Source organism: Anastrepha ludens, chromosome 5 (genome assembly GCF_028408465.1).
Source record: "Anastrepha ludens isolate Willacy chromosome 5, idAnaLude1.1, whole genome shotgun sequence".
In the NCBI taxonomy this organism is placed as follows: Eukaryota; Metazoa; Arthropoda; class Insecta; order Diptera; family Tephritidae; genus Anastrepha; species Anastrepha ludens.
The window spans coordinates 62,537,541-62,562,144 of NC_071501.1; the positions used below are offsets into that span (position 1 = coordinate 62,537,541).

Below are 24,604 nucleotides of genomic sequence, written 5' to 3' on the forward strand. Positions count from 1 at the left end.
GTAACAAGAAGAAGAAGAAACGATTACACCTCTATGGTTTTAATTCGCATTGAGTAAACTCAAACTCTTTTTAAAATGTGTAAAAAGGCTTTCAATGTTAAGAAGAGTTGAGAGATGAAGATTTAATATTCTAACATAACCTTAAAAGAAACAAAAAATTAAATTTCATTTTCAAAATATCAAATTTTGTAAGAACCAACAGATTTTCATTAATTCTAAAATCTTCTCAGAGTGACCTTTTTTAACATCTTTTGTTTAATAATACAGTTTTGTTTTTTAACTTACAGTTTCGGTAGATTTAAATAAAAAATAAAAAACAAACACCAAACTTAAAAATTTTCGCATTTTGATATATGAAAAAGCACAAAGTACTTTTCTTTCGTATCGTTGTTGATCGTTGCACGGATGTAATGATTGGACCCCTGGTTTTTATTTGAAGCGTACCTATACTGGGAGGTTTGCTATAAACAACGACACAGTAGACATCGACATAGAGTTCTAATTAATGACAGTTACTGATTAATTGGTTATCGTTGTAATATTAAACATTTAATTTATTCAGGTTTCATTACATTAGTATATGTTGTTATAAGTTTAATGAAAAGAATAGAGTTTTACTTGGCACTCTTTAAATACGCAATTATATCTGAGCGTTCCTCTGCTTTTTTAAGTCCGGCAAATACCATTTTTGTTCCTGGTATGAATTTTTTTGGATTTTCCAAATATTCAAAGAGGACGTCATCGGTCCAAGTCGCACCTTTTTTTTTATTTGCATCTGAATATTTATAATCGCTTAAAGAACCACTCTTTCGTCCAACTACACCAAACAGATTTGGCCCAACTTTGTGTCGTGCGCCCTTCTCAACCGGATGACATTGAGCACATTTTTGCACAAAAATCTTTTTTCCATTTTCGGCATTACCGGCCGGAATACCCATAGTGTAAAATCGTGCACGTCAACCAAAGTGAATTAAAAAAATTTCGAAAAAAGAAAAACGGTGTGGGAGAAATAACGTAATTATTACAGTATAAGAATCAAATGAAAATTATTTCAAATTGCTTATTCAAAAACACATTTGTAATAGGATTGCCATATGGAGTTAATATACACAAATTATTCTGATGTTATGATGCTGTAGACAGCGCGCAATTTGTATTATGAAATTGGGTTATGCACAGGTTCGAGTCCCCGTGCACGATCATCAAATACTAGAAAAAGTTTTTTCTAATAGCGGTTGCCCCTCGGCAGGCATTTGCAAATCTCTGAAATGTTGGCAAACTTTTCTCGAACCACGAATATTTTTTTGTATTAGGATTACATAAATATTCATATCATTTAAATAAAATGCACTAAAAAATGTTCAAGTTAATTGATTTATTCTTATAACGCGCCTTAACTATTACTTAGAAGTACCTAACCGCGGTCAGGTTCGCCTGCACTGAAACATGCAATGAATCGTAAATGAAGTCCGTTTGCTTGGAAAATCCTGATTATTGGGTTTCTAAATAATATTCATAAACTAAGAACAATCACTTTGTACGATTACACGCTCGTGCGGTAATGGAAATTTATATTTTCTGGCCACTTCTGTCTCGTCGTCTGTTTGTTTTAGGGCCTCCGTACACGGGTCATATCGTCATCGTAACTTATGCGTTAAAATGTACGCGAGGTATACGCTTCGTTGTGGCACACTTGAGTTCAAATGGCGAACCGCACACGGGTCGTCAGCTACTCGTACTCGTTACAGCAAGCATCAGCATGACGCTTATCGTACATCAGAGTCGTCAAATATCATGTCCGCTTGTAGTTTGTTTTTGAATAGTCGGGTTCAAATCGCTACAAGCTCCTTAAAAGCATTTTTAGACATTCTGTAAAGTGTCTGAAATTTATAATCATTGTAATCATTTGTGAAAGCAAAAGTCTGAAATTTGTAATCATCGTCCTGTAACTCCCTTGTAGCAACGAATAATGCTGTTTGAGTTATTCCTAATGCACAAGGTCCGGCACACGAAGTGTAACTAATTAAAAAGGCCACAAATTTAGTTTGGAAAACTATTTTTATTCAATTCGATTCAATTTGCTTAGTTACTTTTGCTCGATATGAAAAGCTTTTGCCTTGACTATAGCCTTGAGACGGTCCAGAAACGAATTTCAAGCTGCCCGAATGTGACTTGCAGGCATTTTGGCCCACTCGCGGACAATGGCTTTTTTGAGCGCCTCGAGACTTGTGAATGTTTTAGTTCGAACTTTGCTCTTTAAAATGACCCAAAGAGAATAATCCATCGGATTCGCGTCTGGTGAATTGGAGAGTCTTCGAAGCATCTCATGATTTCGGAAAGTGTGCTATCCATACTTTCTACTTGTCTAAAGGTGCAGGCCCATTGCAGGTTGGTTTTGCTTGTTTGATTCGATAAATGTCAAAAATGAATAGAATAACACTGAAATGTATAAAATGAAACCAAATAGCAGCTTTGCTTGAAGCGTTTGAAGTACGGCGAAGTTTCAAATAGCTCAATGTTTCGTCGTTGGCGTGATTGGCGTCTTATCATGTACATTTTTACTATTACAAAAAATTCTAATATTTTTTCACAGCTTCTAGTTAACATCATAATTGAAAAATGTATTATGTATTATTATTGAATATCTCTGTTTCCCGGAGGACCCGGAACAGAATTGCAGCGGGAAAGTAGGTAACGGGTTGACGGATCGTGATCAGCTGATCCACTTCCGTCAGTCAAACAGAATTACGACGAATTACTTTTCCTAAACACAAAATGTAATAAAGATACATGAGTGTACAGTCAAAAGCATTTGTACATTAATCGTTTTTATTCAAATCGCTTTATTTAAGTAACTGATTTCAGAAATTTGAAATTAGAAAAATGAAATGTTAAACTCGAGACAATATTAATATGTTAGAGTGTATGTTTGCAAACAGTTTACACTCTGTTCTAACTACAGAGTCGCATTAGAATCGGAATTATTTTCAACATTACATTTACATTAAAATTTCAAACTAGTTAATATAAACTCAATAATTTCAGAAAACTAGAGTGCTTTGTTTTCGACAAATTTTTAGTTAGTACATCAGCTATCATGTTCTCAGTTGAAATGTCTTTTCTGCCTGCCACGGATCCCTTGGAATTCCACGAAATGGGTCCACCTCTCAAGAAAAACACATATCCGGTGTATTATCTGCGACTGCTTATATCAACGCCCTAGTCCACATCTACGAATCCTTCAAGCGCACCCACATGCACGATAGTTCAGATCTAGCTGCTAGATACCGCATTTTATGTTTCATAACTGCGACATGTTCAATTGTTCATCTGTGTCAACTTCACAACTGAATGATAAATAAATATCCGATCTTGAGTTCAAAGCTAGTCACATTAACTCGCCGATCGTCGATGCTTCTACTATGCATCTTTCGATGCCACATGCTACTTGATACCCTGTGTCTAATGGCGTTCCTGCGACCCTACATTGCTGCATTCTGTGACGTTGTAGCATATATTTGATATAAAGGGCATCGATATGTCGCCTATATTGCCATCGCGCTGGATCTGCATACCCAAGAACATCTGCAATTGGCTCTTGTCGACGAATTCAAACTTTCTTGAAATCATTGATTTGTTTCTATCAAATTTGTCTTCTTCTGGCACGTTATAAGCAAATCATCTAACATGTCCTGCTTATATAAGCTTGGCTCGTTCTGGCACTGAGTGAACCCAATTTCATTTAGCGGTGCATTAGTTGAAGTTCCTGCCAATATGAACGGTGCTTACTGCTACATGCCCCACACACTCCGTGTGGAGTGTCTGTCTCTCATCGGACGTGGTCCCAGATGGTGGATCGGTAAGGCTCGGCATCAAGCAGGGTAAGTGGGAAATGAAATACCCTTCGCTGACCAAAACAGACAAGCACCTGTTTGGAGGTGTGGATAGTTCAACTATCGCTTGGGTACGAAGGCTAGCAACCTACTTACCTGAACCATGCGTGGGTATGGCCTTTTCCGCCCGTTCAAATCTGACAGGTCTTACAAAGCGCTCAAACCACGTAGGCTGGATTGAGATTACTCCCCAATAATTCCGGCTTGAAGTTTGGCCCTATAAGGGCCAGTGTCAACCTTCGCTTGGCTTCCCTGTTTACAAAGTTAACAATACAACCATAAACAAAAACAACAATAACAACGATGTAAACAGCATAACCAAGATGGTAACAGAAGAAGCTAGGAGCTCTGTGATTGCAAGGACCTCCCAAAAGCTTCAGCAGCAACAGGCAACAGAACGGAGAGCAGCTTGCCAACAACGACTACCCAGGGGCGAACAGGTGTATCGACGATGGGGATGAAAGGCCGAGATGGCACGGTTGGAACGCCGACAACCAATCTCATCAAAAAAGTCACTGATGCTTCCAAGCCGCAGCAAAATCCGACTTCCTGCAGCGCTGATACGAAACAAAGCAGAAAATCTGAATTGGTTGATATACCCTGAAAGCAAATTGATGGACTTATCCATTATGTAATGTCCACGGTGACATAAGAGTACAGACTGACGTTCTCATTGAAACGGATGCAATGGAACGTTGTATAAGAAAATTGCCTACCCCTAAACAGGTGCAAATCGCTTGGATAGCAGGAAAAAATACTCCTCAATCGGCCGTTGAAAAGAAAGCCCAAGAGCTGCAGTCCAGATTGCAACAAAGTCTACAGTTGCAAAAAACGGGGAAAGGCGACTCTGATTCCTCTCGACCACAAACGGAAACTTAACCCATGCAGAAGGAAGAGTGGTAGAGAAGGAAAAGGAATCGCTGAAAAACAGAAAAGGCACCATCAGGCCAATGGCCTACGCCAAGACGGATGGAACATATGCGGTTATGTTTCGTCCTGTAAAGCACAGCGAAAAATTGAAGGACCTTAGCGAAAAAGTTAAGACGATGCGACCTACAAAAAAGGGAGGCCTCCTTATAGCATTTAAAAGGAGCAAGGATGTAAAGGCCAGTAATTACCAAATGAAATTGGCCAGTAATTACTTATTGAAAAAGCGCTGGAAGGGGTAGCGTCGGTGATCCTGAAGACGCATGCAATCACAATCCAAGAATCCATCAAAAACAATCCATCTAAAGAAGTCGGCGATACGAAGCACACGCGCCACTTATGGAGATACACAGTCCATGTATTTATCGCTGCGTGCAGATGATGCCAATAAGGTGCTGGAGCTAGGGCATTGCAAAGTAGGATGAGTCAGATGTCTCATAGCGACCATCTGGCCATTATGTTACAAACGTCCGACAAGGTATATACATACGTCTGCAAATGGAAGAAATCAGCTTTTAACGCTGCGACTTTCAAAATTGCTTGGGAGAGTGTGTACATTGACGTAGCGAATGCAGAAAACATAGCAGAACAAGTTTCTTTTCAAATGGAAGCTTCCTGCGACGCAACCAGATGCCCAGATGCGGGGTCGGTAGGAACAAATAACCAGTTTACTGGTGGACCGATTAAAATGGTAGGCAGGACAAATGTAGATCTTTGGGATCTAGCGAATAAAACTGTCATGCGCAAAGTGAAGGGACCGGAATCATCTCAACCAATGTGCCTCCTGCTATTACAGGACATTGATAACTCAGCAGACATATACGACTTAGAGCCGAGTATACCCTCGGTAACAACAGATGAAGTGCAAGTTACCCTGAACCGTATTAAAGACAGCAAGGCTCCAGGGCCAGATGGTATACCAAATGCTGCTTTTAAGACAGCTGTACAGACGAAACCACGCCTTTGTGCTAACATGTATGTAAGCCACCGTACTTTCTGGTAGAATTTTCGGACGTTGTTCCTATTGGCCAGCATTTCAAGCTCGGCTTCTATTTCCTATTTCGGCTTCTCGTTTCTTCTTTCGGATAATATGTCTCTCTTCCTTTTTAAGCTTTCTGTAGCGATCCCACATGGTTCGCGTTGCACCCGATCGCAGCGTGGCTCTATAGGCGGCATCCTTTCTTTTTGCGGCGGCATGACATTCCTCGTCATACCAACTGTTTCGGGCTCGCCGCAATCCGATTTCTTCTTCGGCGGCGGTACGTAGAGAACGAGAAATGTTGCTTATTGTTCGTGCATGCCGGTTTGTTGAGCAGTACTCTCTGAGAGCAGGAGAGACAGTTGAGTGGCGAATCTTCTGGCTGTCTGTTGTGATTGCAGCTCTTCGATGTTGAACATTCTTTGCGTAGGTAGATGCACGTTTTTTGCTGCACACAGGCGTGTGCGCAGTTTGGCTGCAGCAAGGTAGTGATCCGAGTCGATATTGGGTCCTCGGATCGTACGTACATCTAAAACAGTAGAAGCGTGTCTTCCATCTATCACAACATGATCGATCAGGTTTCTTTTTTTTGATCAGGAGACAGCCAGGGGGCTTAGTGAATCTTCTTATGCTGGAATCTGGTGCTGCAGACTACCATGTTTCGGGCCGGGGCAAAGTCGATCAGCCTCTGTCCATTACCGGATGTTTCGTTGTGTAGGCTGAATTTTCCGGCTGTGGGACTAAAAATTCCCTCCTTTCCCACCCTGGCGTTGAAGTCGCCAAGCAGGATTTTTATGTCGTGGCGGGGACAACGCGGATTGTTGCGAGACGCTCGTCCACCGGAGTGAACGACAGTACTTGGCGACGAAGTCTCTCTCCCACAACAAATCTAACACCGAATTTGCGCTCCTTTGCATGGCAGCTGTAGTAGACGTCACAAGGTGCTATGGTTTTCTTTCCTTGCCCCGTCCATCGCATCTCTTGAATGGCAGTGATGTCAGCCTTTACTCTCACGAGGACATCAACCAGCCGGGCAGAGACCCCTTCCCCATTAAGGGACCGGATATTCCAGGTGCATGCCCTCAAATCGAAATCCATATTTCGTTTGCAGTGGTCGTCATCAGTATAGGGAGGTCTCATCCGAGGCTTTTGTAATCTTTCATTGGAATCTTTTCATATGGAACCATCCTCCAAACAGTTCGTTTTTGGTTAATGGAAAAATGACGCTATTAAATACATATAATTATGTGTCTTAAAACTAATTCAATTGAAGCGTAATAATTTAAATTGAAGGGAGTTTTAGGATTTTCCAAAGCCTCTTATATCCTTTTCGACTTCTACTTTTAATTAGTCTTGTGTGCATATGCATATGAATATGTTTTACTCGTACATACTATACATGTAATTTTATTCAAAACTGTGTGTTGGTTTATGTCTGTAAATTTGTATATACGTAAATATTCTATAGTTGAAAAGCGTAGGTAAGGGAATTGAATTTGAGTTTGAGGAATTTTCCAAAGATTTAAAGTAATCTGCTTCAACTTATTTTGTTCGTTGGTTGAGCATTGTTTTTTTTTTTTGTTTGTTACCCGCTTTTTGTGTTATGTTAAAAAACCGCAATATGTTATGTATTCATCTATAACTTATGTTTTTTGTGTTCATTACTTTATTATTATTATATTAATATACTTTTGTATTTCAGTTTTAAATTATTTCATTCACATATCAATTTTAAATTTTTTTGCTTATTTATGTACATATTTCATACGGATTGTGCTTATTTTTAGTATATGTAGGTGTATACGAGTGATACATATAAGGCTATTAGGCAACCGCACATTAAATACTAACCTCAATGGTGGTGTGGAAACTAAAAATTCCCAATTTTTGTTTAAAAAATACCAATTCAATGTTTCTTCCGGTGTGGCATTACTGACGAATGTTATAAAAAATGCACATTTTTCAGCCCTCTCACGAGTTTCGCATCTAGTCATCTACGAGTATGGCATGAATGTCAACAGAGAGACCAAGACGACTTCGAGCACCAACGACGAATAGAGCACGAAAAGATAATAACTATCTCTCCACAATGGATTCTATGGAGAGGAAAAACAACTATTAAGTTCATGATGGAAAGAATAATGAGATGGCGGCTATCGTGGTACCCCATGATGGAAAGAATAATGAGATGGCGCCTATCGTGGGCCCGTTACTTTGCGCTCAGCGAATTTGACAACTAGTTACGTGATTTTAGCTCCAGTATGGCCAGATTACCATTTACGTAACTTGATTTAGCATTTTTTTTTTGTTATTTTTATTATTTTTTGTCTCGGAGTTTTAGTTCTTTCTTCATGACATTTTTCTAGCTGTTCTAATTAAAAGTAATGTTTATAATTTTGTAAAATATACATTTTTTAATAATTATTTAAATAATTCACTCAGTTTTATTTAGCTTTACTTTTTTTTAACATCGGGTGGCATTGCCCGCGATTGCAGGTGTTGTTGGTGTTCTTCTGCTTTCGGCAGTCAAATCTTTCTCTCGCTTCTGCAGTGTTGTCTAGCTTTGGATATAAAAATTCACTAAAATGCCCATTTAAAGAAAATAAAATACTAATATTTTATTGAATTACTTAAAGAACTTTGTATGCGTTACAAATTGCTTTTAAAATGTGCGTTTTTTTAAATAAATATGTTATGGTTATGTACAATTTAATTTATTAGTTTTTTTTTTGTTAAGCGAAACTCTTTTGTTAAGGGAACGACTTTTTTGCTATATTTGAGGTTATGTAACTAGATAAAGTACTCTGTTTGTAAAAATGTCGTTATGGTTTCTTTATTAGTATTTTGTTGCTTATTTTTACTATGAATACACCTCTTGACGCCCTATGTCCCACCAAGGAGTGAGGACCGGAAGAAACGATTATACCTATATGGTTTTAATTCGCATTCAATAAATTCAAACGCTTTTTAAAATGTATAAAAACGTTTTCAATGTTAAGAAAAGTTGAGAGAGGGGCATTTAATATTCTAACATAACCTTAAAAGAAACAAAAAATTAAATTTGCACTTTCAAGTTATCAAATTTTATAAGAACCAACAAATTTTCATTAGCATTAAGCTCTTCTCAGAGTGACTCTTTTTAACCTTCTTTTGTTTAATAATATAGTTTTTTTTTTAACTTACAGTTTCGGTAACTTTAAATTAAAAAAAAGAAGCAAACACGAGACTTAAAAATTTCCTAATTTTGGGTATAAAAAAGCACTAAATTTATTGCGAAGAGCAAACGGTTGGCAACACTGCACAACTTGGCAAATGTGACGTCGCGCACTCTCTGATGGGCGCAATCTTGTTTCTATCATTTTTGTATTAAATTAACTGGGGTTGTTCGCAGTCTACCTTGGGCGTGAATGAAGGCAAATAATCAATGCTTTTGGTCATAAAACTTTCGTTGTTGCTGCCGATATTATTGTTGTCACAAATGCCCTAGACTTTTGAATTAGTAGTGCAGCCTTCCAACTAAGCTCTACTATCGAAATTGATTGTATGTGTATATGTATACACTAAACGAAATAGCTATATGGGACAAACAAACTTCATAATTTTCCTTCTGAAATAGCTGCATAATATTTTCTTGAATCGGCATACATTGCACGACCTAGCCGTAGTTTTAAATTGTGCTAAAGTGGACCGAAGTTAGTTCAGACCTAAATCCAGTGGAGAACCTCAGGAGTATTCTTAGCAAGCAAGTTTTCAAAGGTGGACGCAAGTTCTTTAGCCTATTGTACTTTAAAACAGCTATTCAATAAAAATGAACCATCGTTAAAGTACGTTCATATGCATTAATTTCCAATAAATCCACAAAATTAATATACCCGTTCACAAATGGAAGATTAAATGCAAAATTGACAATCAGCTGTCAATACTGTTGTGAAAGGCTTTTCGTTATAGAAATTATTTTGGTGGAATATTTCGGTGTTTTGTTTGCTTAATTATTATTAACGATATGAAGAAAAGACAAGGAGAAGGAATAGCTAATTTACTTGCGAAATTAGTTGCTAATAATAAACAGTTGAAAAAAATCCGTAATACGCTTTTGAAATTCGATATTACATTTTATAATAAGTAATAAGGGGACATATGCACGTTTATGGACACACGCTTCTTTTACTGTTATATGAATGCGTAGTTAAAAATACCTAACAAACATTTTATTACAATTATGTCTACAATTGAATCATGCTTACACCCCATTTACACAGGGAGACATCTGGAATGGAGACACTGGAAATTCTCTTTTCATGTCTCATTCGCGGACACACGGGCAAAATTGTTTTCGGCGACATTTTGACATTTAATACTTTAGCATCGTCTGGTTCGGATGTATTCTAGCACGCGCTTACATGTAAAGCAGAGAGCGTTCGTCAACAGTTTCTTAAATATATGAATGAAAAATGCAAACTGGTTAAATAATAAATAATTTGTTGTTTTTTTTATTGAAATATATTTATAAATTCTTATACTTGAATAAAAAAAATTAAATTAAAAATACTTCATATGTAAATAATTAACTTAAAATTAAACTGAGTATCTAGAAATGCAGGCAAAAATTAGAAATCAACATAAACATGTCCCATAACTATTTTAAATTATACTACTTTACTAGCAAAAATAATTGTGCATTTCCCAAGCAGCGTTCGTATGTTTGTCATCGTTGTTATCTTCCGTTTGCTTGAAAACCAACACATAACTTTGAACTTTCTTCCACGAAAGAAGAAAACGAATGAAGCAACTGTCAAAAATTGCTTTAAGATTGGAAATACGAATAAGAAGCACAAAGCGTGTCGCCAGTACAGGAGACAAATTCCCTTCTCTCTTCCGCGGCCGTCCTTCACCCCCGAACAAAATGTTTCCCTTCCAGAGGAGACATCGTGTAAATGGGCACTTAGTGCCCATATGCACAGGGAATTATTTGGAAGGAAAACATTTTGTTTAGGGGAGAAGGACAGCCGCGGAAGAGAGAAGGGAATTTGTCTCCCGTACTACTTTGACAGTAGCTCGATGACAAACATCCGAATACTGCTTAGGAAATGCAGGATTACTTTTGCTAGTAATTTTTTCCCCCATTTCTAAATACTCAATTTAATTTTAAGTTAAATGTTTATATATGAAGTATTTTTAATTTAATTTTTTTTTATTCAAGTACAAAAAATTATATTTATATCTAAATTTATTATATATTATATTTATATAAAAATTTAACTTCTGATTATTTTAGCTATTTGGCTTAGTGTATTTGCATGTATGTATGTATGCATGCTGTCACCACAATTGCCTTTAGCGTTTTGTCTATTGCATTGTAGGGCGTTCAGCTGGAGCAATGCTCTAGTTTCTCTATGTTGAGAGTTTCTGAATATGGGTGCAAAAACGGGGCTCTTTTGCTATCACTGTTAGCTCATTCAGTCAGCTGACGTTGTTTGTGATGGTTATTTGGTTGCGGTAAATTTTCATACTGATTTTGTGTAGTTGTTGTGTGCTTTTTTAGTGTTGTCGCACATACATACGTTGTGGTCTAAAAGCAATAGTGAATAAAGTAACAAATTCTAGCTGGATCGTGCAGGGGACAAATAAATAATTAAAACTCGCAAAAGATCGAAAAATATCAACAAATAAAAACATAATTATTTATTTCCGGTTGTTGAGCAATCACTTCAAGAGCATAAGATACAGTTTCTAGCACTGCGAGTAAGTTGACGTCAATTTAAATTATTCTATTAACTTTCAATGATGATTCTGATTGTTCTTTCCAAAAAGTCAAGGCAAGTCTATTAAGGGTGGAGTTGTTTTATTAGCTGGTTGGTGCGTGATAGCCAGTTTGAGAGTATTTGTATCGTCTTTTCCATCTTCTTCCTTCAACTAAAATTTGACAATATGCCACCAAATTATTATATTTGTGTAATCGATATCACATTGTGTCGATTCGCCTTACAAGAAATGATTAATAATTTCAAATCCACATTAAAAACTCGGTAAATTTGTTTAAATCAATTTACGTAAGTTTACATATGAAAATTTGCATGTGGTACACATATTTTATTACATGTGTTAGTGGTGTGCTGATAACTTTGGTATGTATTAGGGCAAAAATGGAAACTTAAACTGAAATTGAAATTATAGCAAATACCACAATGCTCCAATTGTGCATGTTTTCTACTACTCTCTCACTGTATGTATTCATTCATGCATTTATATAAATACATACAAATTTTGCTTTAAAATGGAATCATTTTATGTAAGGATAATGGTGCATTCAACAAAGTATCGTCCCTTTCCGCTGCCCGTAGGATAGACAAAACTCATCCCGTAGGAAACAACTGCGTTCTTTTAGTTACATACATACATATTTACGCAATACATCGTTTTGTGTTTGGTTGATTCGACACAATGTTGCCATTGATATTTTTACACATCCGCGTTATCAGTTACAATTTTTCACTGCCAAAGTAAAAAACCACCAAATGCAAATAGTTCCTACGAGCAACGGAAAGGGATTGCGATACGTTAGTGAGTGTGAGCACCATGACACTGGCCTGCGTTTACGTTGGTGACTGAGCACCATGAGTTTCTAGACGATATCGACCATAACTAGTGCAAAACGTGGCAATCGTCAAGGCCAATTACAGTACACATCAGTCTTTTCATATCAATCGTGGGCTAGTGTAATCTCGTAATTATTTAGATATACGCTAATTAGTCCCGGAGCCAGGGGTCATTTTGACCTCATCATTTCATGCCGACTGATTTTAATACTGAAGGCAGACGCCATCTAATGGATGACGAAATCAACCACACACGTACCCACCGCTACTGGACCAGCTGATATCTCTGGTAAATTGATAAAAGACCGCTTGAAATTTTCAAATATTATAGTATTAATAAATGAAAATGGAAAAATAATCGTCAGCTGATTGTCCATTGGGGGAAAAGACGTCAGTCGAAGCATTGAAAATTCCGAGCGACGCCGAGATGTATGAGCGCAATGATACATTCTTGCTTCGGCTGACGGTCTTCCCACCGCTATAAACGCAGCTGACCATCATTATATTTTCATATGTATGTGTCCAAAATTATGTAAAAAAATTTCAATCGGCATAAAGTAGTTTTACTTTTCAATTAGACATTTTTTTTCGACACGTTTCGTACCCTCCCACAATCACACCCACCGCGGGTGCGCCAGCTGACGTTCACTTTCGTTATTCATGAAAGCTAAATCACAAGTATAGTCAAGAATTTAACGGTATAAAAACACAGTCCAAAATCGACCTCTGGCTCCCGGACTAAATAGGGAGATAATTCGATTTAATGCAGTGCTTATATAAATATGAATATATATACATATATATGTATGTTTACATTTATTATATTTGTTGAAAAATGTTGGGTAAATTTGAGAAAGTTTATTCAATAAATTACAACTTCTGTGGCGAGTTACAGCTTTCACTCTTTTGGTTACCTTATAAGAGAAGGAAAAACTGAATGAAGATTTAACCAGAACATTGATCAAATGATTTATCAATGCAATAATGCAATCATGAATGTGAATTTATAAGTTATACATATGTACATCAAAATCTGCTTAAAACTCGAATTGGTAAAAATATAAGGGTATTAAGGACAACGAAACGCAACGTTTTGTGTTCTCAAAAAATACCTCATATTCGTGCATTGTTGTAGGTACTCATATTTTCATATAGACGCAGATGTGCATGTGTATATATACATTGATATACATCTGGAAGCCTAGTATATACATACATACTTGCCAAGAATGATAGAAACAAGATTGCGCCCATCAGAGAGTGCGTGACGTCACTTTTGCCAGATTGTGTAGTGTTGCCAACCATTTGCTCTTCGCAATAAATTTAGTGTTTTTTTATATGTCAAAATGCGAAAAGTTTTAAGTTGGTGTTTGTTTCTTATTTTTAATTTAAAGCAATATGTTCAAAAAAAAAACTTTATTGTTAAACAAAAGAATGTGAAAGAAGGTGCCTTGAAAGTGTAAATTTAATTGTTTGTTCCTTTTAAGGTTATGCAAGAATATTAAATGTTCTTCTCTCAATTTTTCTTAATATTGCAAACCTTTTTACACATTTTAAAAAGCGTTTGAATTTACTGAGGTGTAATCGTTTCTTCCGGTCCTAAATCCTTAGTGGGACATAGGGCGTCAAGAGGTGTATTCATAGTTAAAATAAGCCACAAAATACCAGAAAATACTAAAGAAACCATAACAAAATTTTTACAAAAAGAGTACCTTATCTAGTTACATAACCTCAAATGTAGCAAAAAACTCATAAATTAAACTGTACATAACTATAACACATTTATTTAAAAAAATCCCACATTTAAAGACAATTTGTCACGCATACAAAGTTCTTTAAGTAATTCAATAAAAATTTCTTGTTTTATTTTCTTTAAATGGGCATTTTAGTGCGTTTTTATATCCAAAGCTAGGTAACACTGCAGTAGCGAGAGAGAGATTTGACTGCTGAAAGCAGAAGAACACCAACAACAACTGCAATCGCGGCCAATGCGACAAGATGTTAAAAAAAAGTAAAGCATATAGCTTTTATATAAAACTGAATGAATTATTGAACTAATTAAAAAAAATGTATATTTTACAAAATTATAAACATTACTTTTAATTAGAACAGGCTAGAAAAGTCATGCAGAAAGAACTAAGACTCCGAGACTAAATAACAAAAAAAATCCTAAATCAAGTTACGACAATGGTAATCTGGCCATACTGGTGCTAAAACGACGTAACTCATTGTGAGTTTCGCTGAGAACAAAGTAACGGTACCACGATAGGCGCCATCTCATTATTCTTTCCATCATGCATACTAGCATATGTATGTATATCCGCCCTGCGCCAAAGCTGTCAAATTTTAGTTTGCTTTTCTCTAACTGTTGTGCTCTGACCAGATGAACGAGTGCCATTTCTAGAACACAAAATTGAGCAAAACTTATCCCGTAGAGAACAACAACGCAGTATTATATTCTGTTTCATTAAAATAAAACGTATTGTACATAGATGAGCGCAACGTTACCAACGTGACCAAGAAATGCTTAAAAATTAAGCTGCGCAAATTTTGACAACGTACTGAGTATTTTATTGTCAGTGTACAACTGTGACAAAATGCCTCTATTTGACATATGTACATGCATACTTAATAAATATGTAGTTGCTACAGACGCATTTAGCAAAAACATTAACAGTAAACATTGATCTACTTGGTTATACTCCAGTAAGCTCATGAGTAGGAGTTTTTTCAAAACCATATTTTTTCATTAATAAGTCATATTCGGATGATATTGAACGGTACATGCCTGCATGAACTGGTTCTCATTGCATTACCTTCTACGTTGATTCTTTACGAGGTTGTAATTGTTACCCTCTGCTGATTTTTGGAACGTGTTTTAAACTGGTTTTATTACAAAAAATTCAATAGGGAAAAGGCCTGAGTGTGTTTTAGTGCTTACGAGAATTCGCTCGATTTTCTTCTGGAATTCGTATGTGAATTCATATTCGTACTAACATTAGATTCGTGCATTTTTATTCGTCAAACATTGACGGTAATCCCGGTGCGGTAGAAAAATTTACAATCCGCCGACCATACAAACCATGGGTGCGTAGAAACAGATACGGTACGCTGCCAACAAAAACTATATGACAGGCACAATTAACTTACGGCATGGAGGAGGTTCCCGCGACAGTCGGTTCTACGTTACCGGAACGACCCGGATTTATATTCGGCCAAGGACTGTCACTTCCAGGTAAATGTATGGGGAATGTTTATGCTGCTTCAACAACAACAACAACAACATGAATTTTGCAACTACTCACAAATAATTCTATTATATTTGTTTAAGACGGCCAGAAATAATTAAATCCAATGCAAAAGATTTTTCACTTTTTTAAAAAAGAATTATTGCGAAAATTATTATTTCCAATTTGGCGTGCGACATAAGATTAGGCCCCTTCTATTCACTACTTTTCTGCTCGGCTAATTTGACGAAAAATTTTACTGCGAAAGCAACAACAAAGTTATCCAGCAAGATTCGCCGCTAGCGAGTATGGTTCTTCTTCTTCTTAATTGGCGCGAGAACCGCTTACGCTATTTTATCTGAGTTTAACAAAGCGCAACAGTCATTTCTTCTCGTGCTAACCGGCGCCAATTGGACACATCAAGTGAAGCCAAGTCCTTCTCCACCCGATCTTTTCAACGCAGAGGAGGCCTTAATCTTCCTCTGCTACCACCAGCTGGTACCGCATCGAATACTTTCAAAGCCGGAGCTTTTGTATCCATTCGGACGACATGACCCAGCCAACGTAGCCGCTGGATCTTCATTCGCTGCGCTATGTCTATGTCGTCGTAAAGCTCATCGTTCCGTCGTCTGCAATATTCGGCGTTGCCAACGTGCAAAGGTCCAAAAATCTTACGCAGAATCTTTCTCTCGAACTCTACAAGCGTCGCTTCATCGGATGTTGTCATCGTCCACGCTTCTCCGCTATACGTTAGGACGAGCATGATGAGAGCCTTGTAGAGTGTTAGTTTTGTTCGTCGAGAGAGGACTTTACTACTCAATTGCCTACTTAGTCCAAAGTAGCACTTGTTGCCCTGAGAGATTCTACGTTGGATTTCAAGGCTGACATTATTATAAGTGTTAATGCTGGTTCCTAAATAAACGAAGTCTTTTACAACCTCGAAATTATAACTGTTTGAAGACAGGAGGTACTTCGTTTTGTCCTAGTTCACCTCCAGACCCTTTTGCCTCTTTATCCAGTTTGGATAAGGCAGAACTAACAGCGCGGTTGATAAGGCCGATAATGTCAATATCGGCATACGCCAACAATTGTACGCTCTTATAAAAAATTGTGCCTGAGCGATCTTCTCCATCATCAGGTTAAAGAAGTAACACGACAGCGACTCACCCTGTCTGAAAGCTCTTTGGTATCGAACGGCTCGGAGAGGTCCTTCCCAATTCTGACGGCGCTGCTCGTATTGAGCAACGTTATCTTGCATAGCCGTATTAGTTTTGCGGGAATACGAAACTCAGACATCGCGGCATTCTGTACTGTCGAATGCAGCTTTGAAATCGACGAAAATATGGTGTGTGTCGATTCTCCTTTCATGGGTCTTTTCCAAAATTTGGCGTATTGTGAATATTTAGTCGATGGTAGACTTTCCAGGTCTAAAGCCACACCGATAAGGTCCAATCAGTTAGTTGACGGTGGGCTTCAGGCTTTCACACAATACGCTCGCTAGAACCTTATAGGCGATATTTAGAAGACTAATCCCACGGTAATTGGCACAGATTGCAGGATCGCTCTTCATATGGATTGGGCAGAGCACACTTAAATTCCTATCGGCAGGCATGCTTCCATCCGACCATATTTTGCGTGGGAGCTGATGCATGCACCTTACTAGCTCCTCGCCGCCAAGTTTGAATAGCTCAGCCGGCAGTCCGTCGGCGCCCGCGGCTTTTTTGTTCTTTACCAGCGTTATCGCTATTCTCACCTCGTCACGGTCGGTTAGCGGAACGACCATTCCGTCGTCAACGATTGCCCCTTGGCCGGGGCAAAGTCGATCAGCCTCTGTCCGTTACCGGATGTTTCGTCGTGCAGGCTGAATTTTACGACTGTGGGACCAAAAATTCGCTCCCTGCCCACCCTGGCGTTGAAGCCGCCAAGCAGGATTTTTATGTCGTGGCGGGGGCAACGCTCATAAGAACGTTCTAAGCACTCATAGAAAAAATCTGTGGTCGCATCGTCATTCTCTTCCGTCGGGGCGTGGGCGCAAATTATCGAGATGTTAGAAAAACGGGCTTTGATGCGGATTATTGCGAGACGCTCGTCCACCGGTGTGAACGACAGTACTTGGCGACAAAGTCTCTCTCCGACAATAAATCCAACACCGAATTTGCGCTCCTTTACATGGCTGTAGTAGACGTCACAAGGTCCTACGCTTTTCTTGCCTTGTCTCGTCCATCGCATCTCTTGAATGGCAGTGATGTCAGCCTTTACTCTCACGAGGACATCAACCAGCCGGGCAGAGGCACCTTCCCCATTAAGAGACCGGCCATTCCAGGTGCGTGCCCTCAAATCGTATTCCTTAGTTCGATTGCAGTGGCCGTCATCAGTACAGGGAGGTCTCATCCGTGGCTTTGTTTGTGTTTTTATTGGAGGGGATTTTTAAGTGGCGGGTCCCAAACTCAGCGCACAACCAGCGTACTAAGTAGGTTAAAATCTGGAATGAAAATATGTCGTCTCAACGCTCAGAGTATGCCATCTAAAATTGATGAATTCCGATATATTTTTGAGCCTTCTGATGTAGATGTTGTGTGTGTATCTGAAACAGGGTTCTCTACGTGGCATAATGACGATTCGTTTTGTGTTAATGGCTATACAACTTTCCGTTTAGATAAATCCAAGCGTGGTGGCGGCGTTTCAGTGTTTTTCAAAAAAAGTCTGTCTGGTTCCCTCAAGTGTATTTCGGAAACTACGAACCTAATAGAATATATTTTACTTGAAATTAAAACTAAGTATGACAAAATTCTTATTTGCTGTGTATATAGACCTTACAAATACATCGCCTATGAACCATTTGTTGATTTCGTCGAAAATTTGTCTCTTAATTGTAATAATATCGTTGTAGCAGGAGATTTTAACAGCGACCTGCTATGTGAAAATAAGTTCGTGTTAGCCATGCGGAGCTTGGGTTTGTTCCCCGCTAACGGTTCTATGGCTACACATTTAACGCAAACTGGTAGCTCTTTGCTAGATATATTTTAGTTAACGATACCGCTAAAATTCTCCTATTTGACCAGCTTTCTGTGCCAGGTTTTTCTAAGCACGATTTAATTTTCATAACATTTGACTTCCAATTCACCTATGACACTAAATACTATTCGTATCGTGATTTTCTACGCATAGATTATAAGCTTCTTGAAGGGGCTGTGGAGGAAATTGACTGGGGATGATCCGTAACCTAATATCTAGTAATGAACAAATTAGCTTCATTGAAGAAAACATTAGCTCGCTCTTTGATCACTTCGTTCCACTTGTACACAAACCAGGAAATGATAAAAACCGGCCATGGTTCAACAACCATGTTAAATATCTGATTTACAAGCGCAACAAAACGTATTGCAAATGGAAGAGTTTCAGAACTTCGGAGACCTATAACACCTTTAAGACTTGCAGACGAGATGTTAACAAATCCATTAGATTAAGTAAACTAAAATACTATGAGCAACAGTTTAGTACTGCAGTGGGTTCAAAGCAGACGTGGAACAAAATTCGGGATCGGGATTGGGAACAAAAATCAATCTATATTCGATTTATGTGATGTGATAATGTAAATGTACTAAATGAGAAATATGTGTGCTTGCCCGGCTCTGTTAATAATATATGTTATGATAATTACAATTCTAATGTTAACGTCGTGATGTCCAGTTTTTGTTTTGAATGTGTCGATGATTGTGAGGTAGTACAGTCCATACTTAGTGTCAAGTCGAATGCGGCCGGTCTGGATGGTATTCATCCAAAATTTCAAAAATGCCTGCTACCAAAGATCTTAAAATATCTTACCTATGCTCTGAATACCATCTCAACCACGTCAATCTTTCCCAACTCATTCACTCTTTCACCCCTTCTAATGACAATTCTTGGAACTCTGTACGAACAAACGTTTACAGGACTATATAGAAAAGAAGTCAAACGTCTTCTTGTGTCAAAGAACTTTATTGAACTCCGATTTTTACAAATATTCTTCTTAGCTTAAAGCTTAACTAATATTAAATAATACATTTAATGAGAATGGGAGAAAGTAAAACTAGCAATGATGTAGGAATGCATGTTGTGTGTATGTTGAGTGCGTGAGTAAGCGTGTGGGTGTAGAGTGAGAGAAAGTATGTAAAGCAGTTGTTGGTTTAAATAAGAGTTAGCATAAGTAATTAAATATAAGAGTAAGATTAAGTTAGAATTAAGAGTAGGTATAATATAGGAATAGGTATATACGTATATAGGGTGATCATGTAACTATATACTAATACTAATACTAAAACGAACTGGAATTATTTTCGACAAAATGTGGACGCTCAAAATTAAATACGCGTAATCCAGAAAAGAAAATGAAAATGATGACCTCAGCAGAATTCAAATATTATTTGAAAAATTTGAACAGTAAAAAAGCATCGTGCTACGATCTAATAAAAGGTAAAATGCCAAAAGAACTACCTGATGTAGCAATTACATATATACGACAAATATTCAACACCATATTAAGGACACAATGCTTCCCACGCCTCTGGAAAGTTGCACAAATAACGGCAATCCCCAAACCAGGTAAAAATGCATCAGAAACGACATAATATCGCCCCATCAGTCTCTTGCCTATTCTTTCAAAAGTGTTGTAAAAAATATTCTTTGCCAGATTGGACAAAATTCTTACAGAAAAAATATAATACCAATCCATCAAGCATTCAACTGTGCAGCAAGTCCACAAAGTTATAAACAAAATATTAGATAATATGGATTAATAACAGAGTCTGCATAACTTTCTACCTAGACAATGCAAAAACATTTGACACGATGTGGCATAAAGGACTAATGCATAAGTTCAGCAAAATATTACGACGGAATCACTTCACCATTCTCAAAAGTTACCTAGAGAACCGACTTTTTTTTATAAAGTTTGAAGACGAATGCTCAAGCATGATGTAAACGACAGCAGGTGTACCCCAAGGTAGTGTTCTGGGGCTTCTATTGTATCTGATATTTACAGCAGACATACCGATCCTAACAACAAAAAATTGCATGATAGCCACATTCGCGGATGACACGGTTTTAATGGCATCAGATAAAATATAAAAAAAGCGACTGATATTCTTCAACAAACAATAAATGACACTGTAACATGTCTCGATAAATGGGGAATAGAAGTCAACAAAAATAAAACGGTACAATTAATATATGCAAACAGAAAGCCTAAGAAACACAAACTAATAATAAAAAACAATGAAATAAAAATCCTTCCTAGTGCAAAGTAGCTTTCTTTAACTATAGATGAAAAACTAAATTGGAAACGACATATAGAAAATAAACGAAATGAAATCAAAAACAAGTTCAGACAACTATGCTGGCTGTTGGCTAAAAATTCAAAAGTAAGCCTTAACAACAAAGTAGTGATATAAATATATAATAATCTCACCTATTTGGAAATATGGCACAGAAATCTGGGGCACAGCAAAGAAAAAAACCAATATCAAAATAATTTTAAGGACCCAATCTAAAATACTTCGAACAATAACAAAAGTAGGCTGGTATATGCCACACGACGTGATCCAAAGCGACCTCAATATCGACACAATAGATGACACAATTAGAAAATACAGCATCAAGCATATAAGGGGTTTTTCAATAGGTGCGCTTCAACTTTTTCCGATAGGGAGGGCGAACGACGCAATATTTTTTATTTTTCGCTTGTCATTTGTAAACTTCATTAGTATACATTTCATCATGGAACGCTACACACTTGAGCAACGCTTGCAAATCATTGAATTTTATTATAAAAATGCGTGTTCTGTTAAGAAAGTTTAAAGTCGAAAAATTATCTTCAGTGAAGAAGCTCACTTTTGGCTCAATGGCTTTGTCAACAAGCAAAATATGCGTTACTGGGCAGAAAGCAATTCACACGTGATTCATGAGGCACCGTTCCATCCCGAAAAAATCACTGTTTGGTGCGGTTTACATGCCGGCGGCGTAATTGGCCCATATTTTTTCGTTGACAAGAACGATCGCCACGTTACTGTGAATGGAAATCGATACCGCGACATGATAAACGATTATTTTTGGCCACAATTGAATGGTATGGACTTAGACGACATGTGGTTTCAACAGGACGGAGCCACAAGCCACACATCACACGCTACAATTGATTTGTTAAAGAGTAAGTTCGATGAGCGCATTATTTCCAGAAATGGACCGGTCGAATGGCCGCCGCGCTCGTGTGATTTGACGCCTCTAGACTATTTTCTTTGGGGTTATGTGAAGTGATTGGTCTACAGTAACAAGCCGGCGACGATTGGTGAGCTCAGAGCCCATATTGAATTGCTGGAATTTCGGCCGATTTATGCAAAAGAGTGGTCGAAAATTGGGTTCAACGATTGGACTTCGTAAAACGTGCACGCGGTGGTCATGCAAAAGAAATGGAATTTCATACTTAAATGTATATGTTCAAACTCGATAATAAAACAAAATTAGTTAAAAAAGTCAAACCGTTTGTGTTTTATTCAAATAAAAAGTTGAAGCGCTCTTACTGAAAAACGCTTTACAACGACTAACAAATCATCAAAATGAACAAATGCGCAAAGTACCACAAACTGAGAAAGTGAGAAAACGGAGATTAACACGATTAACTCCAACAGTAATCACAATATAAGACGAATAATAATAATAATATAAGACTTAGAAAAAATATAATGTATAATGATACAAAATTTAATGTTCATCTAATATTGGTTAGAAAATAAAGAACTCCAATACTACTTTAAAAATAATTACTTATTGTTTAAATTTAAAAAATAAAACCAAAAAAGAAAATATTTTGGGTTTAAGATTAGCCAAACCTTTGGAGAAATATTTCTTATAAAATGATTATTTATTAATTCGGATATTTTGTTTTTAAGTTTGCTATTAAGATTTTTGCAAGAACTTGAAATGTACATATGTATGCATATACTTTATATCCCCTTGTGCCAATAAATTCTTCAATTGTATCTAATGTTCATACTTTCAGATTCTGTTAACTCAGCTGAAATATAGAGGAACTTAGAACACAAAGCGATGAAGATGGGTTCACCAGCCGTCAAGCAACACAAGCGGGCAAGCAAATCGTCCAATTCCTCACGGGTCAGTATGACAACCTCCCAGGCGGAGGAGAACTTCGTTGAATCGAAGCTCTTTAGTTGGATGAGACTTTTCCGTTTTGCATCTTTACTTTGCCGTGCTGAATAATTCAGTTACACATGAAGATTATGAATAATCCATTTGGTGGTGGCCTCTGTGCCGCTCACAGCTGTGAGAGGAATAAGAAAGTAGGGAGTAAGCAATAAAAATACGTAGCCATAAAGTTGCAATTCATTTATGCTCGGATACCTATCCCGAATAAATCACACAATATATTCTATACACACACAAAGGAAATAGCCACCCTATCCATTCTACTTAAATATAGAAAAATTTGTGAAATTTGTTCAAAACAAAGTAATGTTGGAGTTGGAGATATGTAGGTATACATACATATGTATGTATGTATGTATGTACTCGTATGTGTTATAGTTTAAAATTGTTAGTTCGCCGTAAGTACAATGTTGATGAAATTCGTGACACTAGATTTATTAAATAAATTAGATACAAATACAAATTTACATAATTTATCGAAAATAATTACGTCTACTAGCGCTTCTAATGTACCTTAATTACTGAACAATTTTTGTTAAAAGTTTCAATGATCTTAAATTTTTGCGAACTTATTGAACACATACTTGCATTTGATGTTAGTTCGTAGTAACAAATTATGAAACAATGAAAAAAACCAAAAACCTTAGTGAATTAAATAAATTAAATTATATTGTTGTCTCGAGAGACTTTGTTGAAAGAAATTGTTATAAATCCAATTAATAAATGCAAACTTACAAACTCCTCTTCTGAATGTATCGAAGTAAGTATTAATAAGTGACTAGTCCCTCTGAAGAGGCAAAACCTAAAACCAAATTAGCACACAGAACCATAAATACATATGTATGTTAAAATAATGAAATGCACACTTCGGTCTTTGGCAACAAGAATAAATAAAAGTAACTCAAAAGTTATGTACGTACATGCATAAATTAACCTCAAACGTAAACCAAAATGCAATATTAAAGATCACAAAAGTTGTCAAACAAGAGACATCCGAAAAAAGTCAAGAAGTCGCAAGAACTAAAGCAATTGGAATAAAATGCCACAAATTCAATATACGAGATTATTACCAGTAGACATATTATATGTATGTATGTATGTAGAATTGAGAACTTAAAACATATGTATGTATGTAGCTTTGCATCGCATCTCAAGAGAGATTGATGGCTAATGTTTAGCTTTTAAATTCGGCTTAGTGTAAATTAAATAGTCTATTAAATTATTACCTGAATACTTAAAAAGAAGAGCAATCAAATAAATGCATTCAAACAACTGAGAAAGCTTAATGTTAATGAGTTTATTGTTCGATAGAAAATAAATTGAAAATGCGTGATTACAAGAAGCTGTAGGCTGTCTTCGAAATTGTTAATTGCTTTGAAAAACTTGATTGGAATAGGTCAGTGAGCATCCAATTTGAACAGAGTTTACTCATAGTCAAATGCTCATGCAATATAAAGTCAATACGTTCTTTTGATATCTCTACGACGTCAGCTAACTCACGGAACTTCACTTTTCGATCATTCAAAACAATTTTGTGGATTTTTTTTGATGTTTTCTGGTGTTACCGCTTCATTTGGACGTCCACTGCGATGTGCATCATCGGTGTCTGTGCGACAACATTTGAAGTCAGAAACCATCGTTTTATTATTGTTTCTGATGGAGCGGAGTGCCCATCAAGAAGCAGTGTAAAATTAAAATACGATATTCTTTTTGATCCACTGCTTTGAAAATAACAAAGTAGCGTCATTCCTACCACTTTAACTGACGAACTAATGTATAGAATAT

The 24,604-nt window shown here is 37.0% G+C and overlaps 2 protein-coding genes across 2 annotated transcripts; one reads left to right on the forward strand and one right to left on the reverse strand.

Annotated features, from left to right (window-relative positions):
- Nucleotides 1-519: 519 nt before the first annotated feature.
- LOC128863591 (cytochrome c-like) lies at nt 520-1,079 on the reverse strand. The gene has a single exon (XM_054102824.1). The coding sequence runs from the start codon at nt 936-938 to the stop codon at nt 615-617; it is 324 nt and encodes a 107-aa protein (XP_053958799.1). The 5' UTR covers nt 939-1,079; the 3' UTR covers nt 520-614.
- Nucleotides 1,080-11,229: 10,150 nt separating this feature from the next.
- LOC128863690 (uncharacterized) lies at nt 11,230-23,520 on the forward strand. The gene is made up of 2 exons (XM_054102971.1): nt 11,230-11,541; nt 22,656-23,520. The coding sequence occupies exon 2, from the start codon at nt 22,703-22,705 to the stop codon at nt 22,871-22,873; it is 171 nt and encodes a 56-aa protein (XP_053958946.1). The 5' UTR covers nt 11,230-11,541; nt 22,656-22,702; the 3' UTR covers nt 22,874-23,520.
- The last annotated feature ends 1,084 nt before the right edge of the window (nt 23,521-24,604 follow it).

What these genes read in the sequence shown, in the direction of transcription:
- LOC128863690 (XM_054102971.1), top strand. Translation starts at nt 22,703, where the DNA reads ATGAAGATGGGTTCACCAGCCGTCAAGCAACACAAGCGGGCAAGCAAA.
- LOC128863591 (XM_054102824.1), bottom strand. Translation starts at nt 938, where the DNA reads ATGGGTATTCCGGCCGGTAATGCCGAAAATGGAAAAAAGATTTTTGTG.